At 38.0% G+C, this 13,987-nt stretch overlaps 1 protein-coding gene across 8 annotated transcripts in view; it reads left to right on the forward strand.

Moving 5' to 3' along the window:
- NSD1 (nuclear receptor binding SET domain protein 1) overlaps nt 1–13,987 on the forward strand; it is a 145,255-nt gene that overhangs the window by 83,880 nt on the left and 47,388 nt on the right. For all 8 annotated transcript variants that reach the window (XM_061151007.1, XM_061151009.1, XM_061151006.1 and 5 more), the window contains 4 exons: nt 1,823–1,947; nt 4,202–4,472; nt 5,542–5,651; nt 13,311–13,386. In XM_061151007.1, the coding sequence (XP_061006990.1) occupies nt 1,823–1,947; nt 4,202–4,472; nt 5,542–5,651; nt 13,311–13,386 (582 nt within the window). The remainder of the gene's footprint in view (nt 1–1,822; nt 1,948–4,201; nt 4,473–5,541; nt 5,652–13,310; nt 13,387–13,987) is intronic.

The raw sequence follows: 13,987 nt of genomic DNA on the forward strand, positions 1-13,987 counted from the left end.
ATCTTTCTCTGCACCTGCCAGAAAAATCCCACATCCAGGGTGCTCCATGCCTAAAACACCCCTACTTTATGACTTTCTATGTCTTGAGGACCTTATATTCTGTGCACCTAGCACCTGGGCACGCGCGCCTCAGATATGGATGGCTCTGCTTACCTGGTTCCTGCTTTCCAACGCTTGCCCTCTTTTTGTTTTGCCAGTGTCTCGGGCCCCCATGCTGACTGCCCTGGGTGCTTTACCCTAGTTTGCCCCAATGCTTGCTGAACCCTGTGACCTTTTCTTTTGTGTTTGTTTTATTGAGAGAACACACATATTGCCACATTAAAATGAGGCAGGAATAACGTTCTCTGAAGTCACCATATTATGAAATACTCCTGGCCTCTTGAGTAGATTGTATCCAGCATTCTGTAGGCATTAGCCCCTGCTCCCGAAGAGTTTACAGTATAGTAAAATGTGCTGAGTCACATCTGACCCTTTGCCACCCCGTGGACTGCAGCATACCAGGCTTTGCTGTCCTTCACGATCTCCCCAAATTTGGGCAAATTCATGTCCATTGAGTCAGTGATGCTGTCTAACTGTCTCATCCTCTGCAGTATGAAGAGTAAAGTGATTACAACATGTTAAGTATATTAAAAAAAGTATATTATTTAAAAAAAGACTAGGATAAAGTTTTATAGGGAAATTATAATAGATACTTGTAGATATTTCTTTGCCATTAATGTATACTGTTAATTCAAAGAGAAATGGTATGGTACATTGATATTTTGGTTATAAAACATGGCAAGAGTTTTTTTTTTTAAAGCAGGTACCCAAAATTCTGTATCTTATCTTTTATGTCGGGGTCCATGCCATACATTTTTTAAATATTATATTGGCATACATTTAATGGTATACAGATAACTATTTTTTTGATGTTTCTAAAGTGAAAAACTCATCACAACCGTGATAGAAAGTATGTGTGAAATGCTTTTGAAATTCATGTTGTAGTACTGATTGGGTAAATATTCTATCTAGATATTCATCTAATCTGCATAATCCAGAGAGAAGTTGTTGTTTAGTCACTAAGTTGTGTGACTCTTTTGTAACTCTATGGACTGTAGCCCACCAGGCTCCTCTGTCCATGGGATTTCACAGGCAAGAACACTGGAGTGGGTTGCCACTTCCTTCTTCAGGGGATCTTCCCAACCCAGGGATCAAACCCATGTCTCCTGCATTGGCAGGCGGATTCTTTACCATTGAACTACCTGGGAACCGCCTTAAGAGAGATGCTACGTGGTGTTCTCTATGAATTTGCCTGACTTAGAATCTATACTGTATTATTAGCTCTGTCACTGTGGGACACTGTGTGCCATGCTGTGCTTGCTTCTCAGTCGTGTCCTACTCTTTGTGACCCCATGGACTGTAGCCTGCCAGGCTCCTCTGTCCCTGGGGTTCTCCAGGCAAGAGTACTGGAGTGGGTGGGCATGCCCTCCTCCAGGGAATCTTCCTGACCCAGGGATCAAACCCAGGTCTCCCGCATTGCAGGTGGATTCTTTACCATCTGGGCCACCAGGGAAGCCGCTATAGGACTAGTTTCAGTTGAATTTCCTTAAGATTAGGTGGGCTGTTTGTATCTGTGGATAGAGCAACGAAGGTCTTCCTTCCTCCCAATGTTTGCATAGGATAAACCATAGCAAATCATTTTTACCCTCTTGGAGCTTAAACCATGGTGTTTTTTGTGAATTTCCTATTTCTCTTCCTTTGGGAATGCAGAGATGGTTATATGAAAACATTGGGTTTCTCTATAACTTTTTGTTTAGTACTGAACTTGTGCCTCCTCTTTTAGCTGTGCGATCAGAGAAGAAACGCCTCAGGAAGCCAAGCAAGTGGCTTCTGGAATATACCGAAGAATATGATCAGATATTTGCTCCTAAGAAAAAACAAAAGAAGACACAGGAACAGGTGCACAAGGTATATTCCAACATTTCAGCAATCTTTTATCAGTCCTTTTAGGATACTGCAATTTTGCCTTCAATGTCATGTTTTATCTTCACGGGACAATGGTTTCCTTAACTGGAATCTTGTTTTTTAGTTTTTATTTCCAGTTTCTGGCATAGTATTTAGCATATACTAGTTATACAGAAAATGTATAAATGATTCTACATACTATGTGTATATAGTGTGTGTATGTATATTTTCCCCTTTTGCTTTTGAAACAGTTTCAATGATTTAGGAGTATTACTATGATAAAATATTTAGTAAAAAATAATACAAATAATATAAAAATAATAGCTTGATCCTGATTCTATCAACAAATGTTACAGTACCTATTTGCTTTATTTTTCACTTGAATTCCTTGAAACAAAGTATTTTAAAATAAATTAGAGATATTTTGACTCTGCTTCCCTAGGTAACATGCACCTCTAAAAATCTAATAACAAATCCTTGTTCAGATTTCCCCAGTTATTTCCTAACCTTTACATTTAATTTATCTGAAACAAGATCCAGTCCAGGACTACACTATATCTTGTTGTTGTATTTCTTAAATCACCTTAAATCCAGGACAGTCCCCCGCTTTCATGACCCTATGTAAGTGATGAGGGAGACATATTAAGAGTATCTGCCTTCTCAATTTGCAGTTGCTTCTAGGTTCCCTGTTAAGTGGTAGTTTTTTTTTTTTAAAGTGGTAGTTTTAACTGACATTTTGATAGATTCAAGTTAAACATTTTGGCTAGATTACATCATAGCTGTTGCATGACATTGGAAAGTATTTAACCTCCACTAGCTCAAAATGGTGATTAACTGATCTCTCTGGTTTGAGTTATGTGTCACCTCTTTGGATCAAGCAACAGTACATGTATAATTAATTTGACTCCAGTTTGACTCCAATGTTTCCCATCAGCTATTTCCCTGATTTTTTTAAATCAATTATAATTCCTTGTCTATATCAATAATTTCATTTGAGATTACAAATGAAGACTTTCAGATTTTATTATTTCTTCTGCTTATATTATCTGGCAGTCTCTCATTTTATAGTATAGAAATGGGTATATTTCTTTGCCATTAATGTATCAATTCAACATTGGAAGTTTATTATTAGCTGCTTTTATTGATGACACATTAGGGAATCTTTTGGAGAAGGAAATGGCCAACCCACTCCAGTATCTTTGCCAGGAGAATTACATGGACAGGAGCCTGGTGGGCTACAGTCCATGGGGTCTCAAAGAGTTGGACACGGCTGAGAAACTAACACTTTCACTTTAGGGAATCTTTTTTTTTTTCTTTTTTTAGATCATCACTATGGCCTTAATGAATTTTTATAGCTTTAGTGTTTCTTAGTCACTGTGATGTTGAATGATTTGCTTTGGAAATGAACTGAGATCATTCTGTCATTCCTGAGATCATTTTGTCGTTTTTGTTGTATCTGTCAATGACATTTTTACCCTTTAAGAATTATAGTGAAATATATATATATATATATATATACACACACACACACACACACACACACATATATATATATATAACATAAAATGGATCATTTTAACCCTTTTTCCTCCCAGTTTTTATCTGGTTTTGGCTGCACGTGGGCTTTCTCTCGCCGTGGCCAGTAGGGGATGCGCATCGTTGTGGTGCAGAGCCTTCTCACTGTGGTAGCTTGTCTTGTCCAGCTTAGGCTCTGGGCGGGCCAGCTTCGGTAGTTGCAGTGTGCAGTCTCTAAGACACGGGCTCAGTAGCGTTGTCGGGTGGGCTTAGTTGCTCTGTGTCATGTGGAATCTTCCCAGATCTGGGATTGAACCCGTGTCTCCTGCACTGGTAGATTCTTATCCAACTGTGCCACCAGGGAAGTCCCTGACCATTTTTTAAGTGTAAAATTCTGTGGCATTAAGTATGCCATCATTGTCTTTGGAACTTTTTCATGTTCCCAAACTGAAAGTCAGTACCTGTTAAAGTGTTTCCACTTCCCCCTTTCTTTAACCCCTGGCAACCACCATTCTATTCTTTTGTCTCTGTGAATTTTCCTATTCTAGGTACCTCATATAAGTGAAATCATACAATATTTGTCATTTTGTCTCTGCTCATTTCAGTTAGTGTTATGTCTTCAGGTTTCTTCTGTTTGTAGAATGTGTCAGAATTTCATTCCTTTATAAGTGCAATATTCTTTATAACACTTGAATCACAATAATTTTGGCCTATGGATTGCCTGTTTATCTTTTATTCGTAGGTAAGTTCCCGCTGTGAAGAGGAAAGCCTTTTAGCCCGATGTCGATCTAGTGCTCAGAACAAACAGGTGGATGAGAATTCTTTGATTTCAACCAAAGAAGAGCCTCCAGTTCTTGAAAGGGAGGCTCCATTTTTGGAAGGGCCCTTGGCTCAGTCAGAACTTGGAGGTGGACATGCTGAGTTGCCACAGCTGACCTTATCTGTGCCTGTGGCTCCGGAAGTCTCTCCACGGCCTGCCCTTGAGTCTGAGGAATTGCTAGTTAAAGCACCAGGTAAGATGGGGATGGGTCTCAGTATGGAAGTGGGTATACTTAGAGGACGCAGGATATTTTAGTATGTTTTGATGGAAAGCCAGTAGTGTATCTGTGTACAACAAGCTATCCATTTTGATCCTGGGAAATCCTCATAGTGCTGGCTAGTGGATACAGTTACTATCATAAATTGGTGGTGTACTGGCAGGAAGACAAATTTAAAAAAGAAAAAAAAACCCAAAACACTAGGCTCCTTACACTTACTGCTCTTCATAATTGTTGATCAACCACAGTGTCAATCAGCACTCAGACTAGGATTTGGGGGAAGAGCACTGCATACGAGTTGAGTAAACACATAAAAATTGTACTTCAGATACTGATTTTACCAATCTTTGTGTTACTTGGGAAGTTGTTTTTAATTTTATAATACTGACTATTGAGGATTGTAGTCAGCCAAGGAAAATTCTGCATGTGACTTTCTTAAATTCCCAACAGTTGCTTCTGATGTTATTCTTTAGAAGGGTATCCAGTTGTGCAGAATCAAATAAGACATCAAAAAGAATAATAAAGATGGTTATTTGGCTGTTTTATATAATTCTTAAGAGCAGTCCTGTAAAGTAAGTAAGTTGTCTTTACTTATTTAGGAACAAAACAAAAGTTCTACTCTTGGTCCATATGCCCAGAATTCTGGCTCTGTTGAATTCACTTCTCCTTTTTTTCTTACCACCAGTTGATTGCTCTAAAGGCAGTACTGCCCTTTCAATTTCTCCCTTAGTTCATTTGTGATTTAAAAAGCATATATGTATGTATACACACACACACACACACATACACACACACAGTGTATACACACACACATTGACATAACAACAGCCTCACATTAGTTTGTGTCTATATTCGGAACTATTGTCTTATTTTGTTTTACGTTAATATTTTAGAATAAATAAATTTTTACCCCATCTCTTCCCAGAATATCATGAGAAAAACAAAAAAATAGGATAACTAATTTTTGCATGATATATAGGTTTTTTAAAAAATCAGCTTGTGCCCAGTTTCTAAATCATCTAATGAAAAGATACATGCATTTCAGGAAATTATGAAAGTAAGCGTCAGAGAAAACCAACCAAGAAACTTCTTGAATCCAATGATTTAGACCCTGGATTTATGCCCAAGAAAGGGGATCTTGGCCTTACTAAAAAGGTATGTTAATTTTAGTCAATTCTAAACTAGGGTTGCATCCAGGAAATAGGGGATTTTAAAAACAAATCTTTTAGTAATACCTATAACATCAATGCACATGTACATAGAAATTCTAGAATGTCAGAATATGTATGGTTGATCTGAGAGATTCTACATTAAGAGACCATTTTGCATTTGTATGGACATATGTATCAGTTGATTTTAGATTTTCTTTTCAAATGAAAATGAAAAAAGCCTTTACAATTGAGTAAAGTTTGCATTTGTTGTAATTTCTTTTCTGGGCTCAAAACCTCTTACCTGATTTCTACTTCACTTCTGTCTCTGCAAGACACTGTAAGTTAATGCCATTGCACTCACTGTCTGTGTAATACCTCAGAAAAGACCCTGTTAACTATAATCCAGGCAGAAACATTTCATCTTCAGTTTTGCGAACTTGGTTCCCATTAGCCAAGAAGGCATAATTCTATAGTAGTTAGAAAATTATTTTCTAATTCTATAATGGATGATAACTGGATATTGATTCCTTAGGATATAGCCTATTCTCTTTGTATTTGAGGAATAAGTATACGTTAAAGTTTCAGTTGTAGGGTGCACAGATGTCCTGTTTTTAAATTTATATATATTTATTTGGTTGCATTGGGTCTTAAAATAGTTGTGGCACACAGGACCTTTCATTATGGTGGACAGACTCTCTAGTGTTTGCGCTTGGGCTCAGCGCTTGTGGCGTCCATTGCTCTATGGCAGGTAGGATCTTAGTTCTCTGACCAGAAATCAAACTTGCATCCCATGCACTGCAAGGCAGATTCTTAACCACTGGACCACCAGAGAAACCCCCAGATTTCCTGTTTTTAAAAATTCTTTTTCCTTAAAGAAAAAATACAAGATTGTAATCAAGTCATAAGTAAATTGAGTTTCTGGAATTCTTTTCTTAGCCCTGGCAAACTTCTAATCTTTAATCCTATATTAAGTCCCCTTGTTTTTGTTAGTCACCCACCAGTAAATGTAAATTTTATTTGTGTTTTTATTAATATATTATTTAAAAAGCCATTTTATGTACTTTAGTTTTTCTTCTCAAAACAGTCTTATGACATGGACTTTTCAGTTTTTCTTAGGTTCATCTCCTGCCCTGTGCACTTTCTCTGCATTCTGTGCAACCTTCAGTGACAGTATGTCTCCAACTCACTATCCTCTCGTTGTTCCTTATACTCTAGTAAGGCTGAGAACATTTCCTGCAGTGCTTTCCCTCCTGGCTTGTATTATTCAAATCATAGCCACTTTGCAAGATTGTTGGAAAAGGGCCAGGGAAACTGGGATTCAGTTGAGCATGGAAGTGACTTTTGCAATCAGATGATAGATTTAATAGGTGAATCATGGGAGGCCTGTTGTGTTACTGCCAGAAGTGAGGCACTGCAAATATCAAAAGAAAGTAAGAATTTAGGCGAGTTAAGTGAATGATCCCCTCCTCCCGTTTTGTGCTAAGCTGCTTCAGTCGTGTCCAACTGTGTGACCCTGTGCAATGCAGCCCGCCAGGTTCCTCTGTCCATGGGATTCTCCAAGCAGCAATACTGGAGTGGGTTACCATTTCCTTCTCCAGGGATAGAACCTGTGTCTCTTAAATCTCATGCCTTGATAGGCAGGTTCTTTACCACTACTGCCTTCTGGGAAGCTCTGTGGAGCTATAATTGACATACCTAAGTTAATGATTTGAAGAAGTAAGGTGAAATTCGAATCCTTAGTTTTGAGGTTTTGAGATTGTGTTACTTAAAAAATAGTGTTAATTTGTTTTATAATAACTGTAAATGGACTGTAACCTTTAAAATTATATTTTTAAAAAGTTAATCTGTGTAAGCTTGCTCTGTCCAATGCCGGTTTCTAATCTGAAATTTAAGAGGATAAAAAGCATGATTTAGTTGGAACTTCCCTTGGCTGTCCAGTGGTTAAGAGAGGCCTCACTTCCACTCCAGGGGGCAGAAAACACATGGTTTAGTTAATGCGTGTGTGTGCTCACTTGCTCAGTTGCGTCCTTCTCTTTGTGGCCCCATGGACTGTAGCCCGCCAGGCTCCTCTGTCCATCGGATTTCCCAGGCAAGAGTACTGGAGTGGGTTGCCATTTTCTATTTGAGGGGATCTTCCTGACCCAGGGATCGAACCAGTGTTCTCCTGCATTTCCAGGTGGACTCTTTTTACCACCACTCCACCTTGGATGCCGATTTAGTTGATACACTTAATTTTAATAGGCGAATGTGTCCCAGAACTCTTCTTAAGTTGAGATTTAATTTACACCAATAAAATGCACAGATCTTAATTGTTTGATGTCAGTTGATAGACAGTTGTATATACCATGTAAGTACCAGCCAGACTAAGTATGCTATATAAATCCATTACCCCAAGAAGTTCTCTTGTGCCCCCTTTCATTAATTATCCATTCTCATCTCTTCCAGAGGCAAAACTTTCTAACTTCTGTTAACCATAGATTAGTTTTGCTTGTTCTTTCTTTTTTTTAAGTTTTGCTTGTGCTGGGTCATCATTGCTGCAGGTGGGCTTTCTCTGGTTGCGGTGTGCAGACATCTTGTGATGGCTTCTCTTGTTGCAGAATGTGGGCTCTCGAATGCATAGACTTGCGTAGTTGCAAATTGCAGCCTCAATAGTTGTCGCAAACGGGCCTTGTTGCCTCGTGGCCTGTGGAATCTTTCTGGAGCAGGGATCGAACTTGTGTCCCCTACATTGGCAGGCAGATTCTTAACCACCAGACCATCAGAGAAATCCAGTTTTGCTTGTTCTTAAATGTCATATATTTTGTTTTGTTTTTGTTAGCTGGCTACTTTTATTCAACATGTTTATTTGAGATCCATCCACAAAGTTGCTATTTTAGTAGTTCATTTCCTTTTATTGCTGAGTAGTAGTTCAAATACAGTTTACTTGTCTTTTTTCCTGTGGAGGCACATTTGTGTTTTCATTTTGGGGCTATTAATCATAAGGCTGGTATGAATATACTCAGAGTCTTTTTGTGTACACATATTTTCATTTTTCTTGGTGTTGTAAATACTTAGGGTTGGGATTGCTGGCTCATCAATGTTTTCCTTTTAAAGAAAATGCCAAACACTTCTCCAAAGTGCTTGTACAACTTCACATTCCCACCAGCGGTATATCAAAGTTCTAGTTGCTCCACATCTTTAATAGCATTTTGTTTACTGGTCATTTTAAGGTTAGCCATTCTAGTGGATATGAAATGATACCTAATTATGGTTTTAATTTGTATTCTCTAATGACTAATGATTTTGAGCCCCTTTTTATGTGCTTGTTGATCATTCCTATATCTTATCAAGCAACTATTCAAGCACACATATTTTTGGTTGGGCTGTTCAGCTTTTTTATGATTGCCTTTTTAGGAGTACTTTTTGTATTTGGTATATGAGTCTGTTGTCAGGTATATATACTGTAAATATTTTTTCCCAGTCTGATGGTTGCCTGCTTATTTTTAAGTTGTATCTTTCATGACAAGGAATTTTATAGTTTTTTTTTTTATGATTTATATTTTGTGTTTATTTCAAGAAATCTTTGCTTACCACATTGACACAAAGATGTACTTGTTGTGATTTCTTTAGCGATTTTATGATTTTGATTTTATGTCTAGATTTTCATTTTGTAAAAAAAATTAATTGATTAATGACTTTATTCAATAAATTTCTGTGAAGAGTGAAGAATAAGAGATGATACTTGTATTAGTTTGGCTGCCATGACAAAGCAACACAGGCCAGGCGGCTTATACAACATTAATTTTTGCACAACTCTGGAGGCCAGAGTCTGCGATCAAGGTTTCAGCAGAATTCCTTTCTTTTAAGGTCTCTCTCCTTAGCTTGTAGACGTCCGTCTTCCTCCCCATGGCGTCACGTGGTTTCCCATTTGTGTGTGTCTATGTTCTAAGCTCTTCTTCTTATGAGGACACTAGTCCTTTCCTGGTCAGTAGAGCAGCAAGGGTAAGAACAGTGAGAAATGAAGAAGGAGAGTCTGGGGGTGTGAAGTCCATTGTCACCGTAGGGTCCCAGGCCGACCCTCATGTAGGTTATTGGAACCAGGACCCAGGCACCCAGAGAGCTGGGAGGAGAGGGCCTGGGAGGCAACTCATTTCCTGTCACCGTGTCCCCCACAGGTCCCTGCTGGGCAGCATCCACTTCCTGCTCCTGGTCTTCCTGAAGGTACCCCTGCTCCTGGGCATGCTCGGTGCTGTCCTCTGGGTCAACAGGCCTCTGAGGAGATCTGGGGGGAAGCCCCAGGAAAACTGGTAGCCCCCATGCTGTTCAATGTCTTGTCCAGAGTGAAAGACCGATAAAAGTTGGAGGTTCCATTGCGGTAGGACTTTCAGGCTTGTCCAGTTCCAAGGAAGGCAGAGCGGGTGCCATCAATGATCAAAATGGGGACACGGTCTTTTTGAAATTCTTCTACCTGAGCTCAGCATGTCCTGCTCTGAGAGGCTAAGACAGTCATCTCCTTCTGATGTCATATACTCACTCCTTCACTCACTCACACTCATACACATGGTCTCAGGGGAAGGTTCGGGGATTCATCTTTATAGTTTTTTGTTTTTTTTTTTTTTAATTGGAGGCTAATTACTTCACAACATTTCAGTGGGTTTTGTCATACATTGATATGAATCAGCCATAGATTTACACGTATTCCCCATCCCAATCCCCCCTCCCACCTCCCTCTCCACCCGATTCCTCTGGGTCTTCCCAGTGCACCAGGCCCGAGCACTTGTCTCATGCATCCCATCTAGGCTGGTGATCTGTTTCACTCATCTTTATAGTTTGAATAAGAATGAAGGAGATCCTGGGGACCTCCATTGACCAGCAACATGATGCCTGGAGGAGGAGTCCTTATCTGGGTCAGTGGTCACTTTAACTCAGACCCCAGGGTCCGCTTTGATTCTTTCAGCCCCACACCAGTAAGTGTCTGCATTGTTTTGCCTGAGCTCCTCCAAATGTATTGAGAAGCTGGAGCTAGTGTGCATAGAATGAAAACTATGCAGATTATAGAATGAAACAATGCGATTTGCAGCTACATGCTTGGACCTAGAGATGATGATACTAAGTGAAGTAAGCCAGAGAAGGACAAATATCATATGATATCACTTATATGTGGAATCTAAAAAAATGATACAAATGAACATATAAAAAATAAACAGACGCAGAGACAAAGAAAATAAACTTGTAGTTACCAAAGGGGAAAGGAGGGGGAGGGATAAATTAGGAGTTTGCTATTAACATATACACACTACCATATATAAGATAGACAACCAACAAAGACCTACTGTATAGCACAAGGAACTCAACTCAATATTTTGTATTACTAATAACCTATAAGGGAAAAGATTCTGAAAAAAGTTGTGTGTTATATACAACTAAATCACTTTGCTATACACCTGAAATTAATACAACATTGTAAATCAACTATACTTCAATAAAAAAATTAATTACAAAAAGAGTTTGAAAACCCAAAAATAAAAAAAGAATATGCAGATGATAACCTGTTGATTGAGGAGGTACAAGCCACTCACACAGGGTCAACAGGTAGCTGACCCTTAGCATCCAAAAATCCCACTTTGGAAGTGAAGCCCATGAGGTAATTTTGTTTGAAGTTGTTGTTGTTTATTCCCAAAGTCATGTCCAACTCTTTGCGACACCATGCACTGTAGCCCACCAGGCTCCTGTCTCCTTGGGATTTCCCAGGCAGGAATACTGGACTGGGTTGCCATTTCCTTCTCCAGGGTAGATCTTTATTTTTTGAGATGGAGTTTTGAAGTGCATATCCAATTATTTTAGTACCATTAGTTAAAAACTTCTATTGCTATCCAGTTCTCTTTCATATTTTTGGTTTCTTTAAGCATTAAATGTAATTAATGACCCTGTCACTGTTGAATTTTTGTTTTTTTTGGTGGGGAGATGGGAATCACATTTGGTCCTAGAACAAGTGAAAACTAAAATTGGTGGTGATGGCTAGACCCAAACTGTGGAGAAAAGTGACCTCTAAGTCAGTTCTACTGTCTGACCTAGTTAACTTCACAGTTAAATTCCTGGCGACTCCAAACTGTATTTTGAAACCATCAGGTTGAAACCATGATTCAGCTCAATATTGACTACATCATAGGTTAACAGGCAGGCCACATCTTTCCTATAAATGGATCAGTCAGTGGCTCAGAGAAAGAGGTAGTCTGTTGAGGTATTGGTACCTTAAGAGTGCACTGACTTAATACATATCTATACCAGGCTACACATAAAATAAATTAATGGACTCTTTCATGTACCCTCCAAGGCACTTACAGAGTTCTGTGGTCTTTTTTATTATAAGCAGAGCAGATGGATTTTTATTCACATAGTGTGACTTGTGTGTATATACCTTGTTATTTTCTATTTTAACTTAGACAAAGTTGTTGATATCAGACATGAGAATATTTTCTGTATTGTTCTCTGTATATAGTTTTGGGAACATTCTGATTATTTTTGTCCAACTTTTGGGTTAGTGTTAAACAACGAAGTATGAATTAGTTATCACAGTAATATAAATGGTAGTGTTCTTTAAATTATGTAATCTATCTTGTGTGTTTCTCTACTGGTATTTTGTTCCTTTTAACTAGATACCTAACATTAGCTCTTTGATTTTATTTGACTTTATAAGACTGATTCACACTGAACATGAGGAAAGTTATATTCTTATAGTTTATTAATGTATATAACAAGCATTGAGAAATTCATAGCTGCATTTTATATTGTTTTGACCTCAAACTCTGGGAACTTCATGGCAAGAATAGTATCTGTTAAATTTGTTTTTGTGGCCACTAAATTTTTACAGTCATTATGAAGAATATTATTCTTGTAGGAGAAGACATTTTCTTGGAATAGAACTAATTGATACAGGCATTAGTAGTAGGGGGAATAAAATGTGTAGTAAATTATTCTTGATGTTTAAGGTTGGTGTTTTTTTTTTTTTTTTTTTTTTGGCTGTGCTGCATGGCTTGCGAAATCCTATTAATAGTTCCCCGACCAGGGACCCTTGGCAGTGAAAGCGTGGAGTCCCAACCGCTAGGCTGCCAGGGAATTCACAATATTTTAAGTGTTTTGTTTTTAGTTTCTGTGTTGTTTTAATTTATATTTCTTAATGTACAGCAACTTGAATTAGAAGGACTTTCCATGATACAAACTTTTTATGTTTAGATTTCACTAAGTAAGTAAGTCTCTGTAAAATCCAGTGGGTGTAAGTATAATATTAGGAAGGTAGATTTTAAATACAGGGTGGCATGGAATAGAATTGAGCTGGTGGGTATATGAGTACATACTTTTTCACTCCCACTTCAGTGAGAACAGTGTTCTTCTATATGCTCTATACACTGGAAATCTCTGAGTAAGCCAGTGTCCTGTGTGTGTGCACCCCCCGCAGCCCGCCCAATGCCTGTGTGCCCCATGTGGTGTTCTTGAGTTTTAGAGCATTAAAAAAATCTGATGCTTTCCCTCACAAAGTTTTCTTTATTATTGTACTGTTCCTTTAATTGTCAAAAATAGCTAAGATTCTATATCTATGTCAATAGGCAGTCCAACTTTTGGCACATAATGTAAAGGTTTAATTTCTACTCCCGTGTAAAGCATAATGCATTTTACTTATTTACAGTGTTATGAAGCTGGTCACTTGGAGAATGACATTAGTCAATCATGTGCTGCACCTCGTTCTAAAGAGTTTGGTGGAGGTGAGTATCTTGAGATTTTAAAAATGTATTACAAAAATAACTGTGAAGTTGGCTAATGAGAAGAGTGAGATTGCAAGTTCTAAGACTTGTTTGCTCAATATGTACTTCAAATAACACTAGGAAATTGTATTGATTCATTTCCATCTTTATGCTGAATTTAGTTAAATGTTATTAGAATTATATTAGTGTTAAGGGAATGTTAGGAACAGCAGAGAAAAATCAGTTCCTTTTCTTATTAGATAATTCTCTATACTGCATCATTCATTACTTTCTTGGCTTTGATTCAGTTTTTATTTCTGTAGAATAGAAATAGAGAATTTGAGTTAAGGGGAAATTGCAAATCATCTTAAGTCTTTCATAGTCTTATATTCTTTTATCACACCTGTGATCTTGGTCAGAGAAGAGTTTAAACATTTGATCCTAGTCTATTATAGTTGCATCCTAAGGCCTTGGAAATCTTCTGGATTAAATTTAAATCTATTTCCTGGAACTTCTGCTTGGTCGGCTTGTTTCTGCCCACAGGAAGAATTGACAGTGCTTCATTCAATAACAGATGAAATAATAATAGTTATAGTATCTACTAGGTTCTTTGCTTATGGAC

This window comes from Dama dama, chromosome 9 (assembly GCF_033118175.1).
Source record: "Dama dama isolate Ldn47 chromosome 9, ASM3311817v1, whole genome shotgun sequence".
NCBI lineage: Eukaryota > Metazoa > Chordata > Mammalia > Artiodactyla > Cervidae > Dama > Dama dama.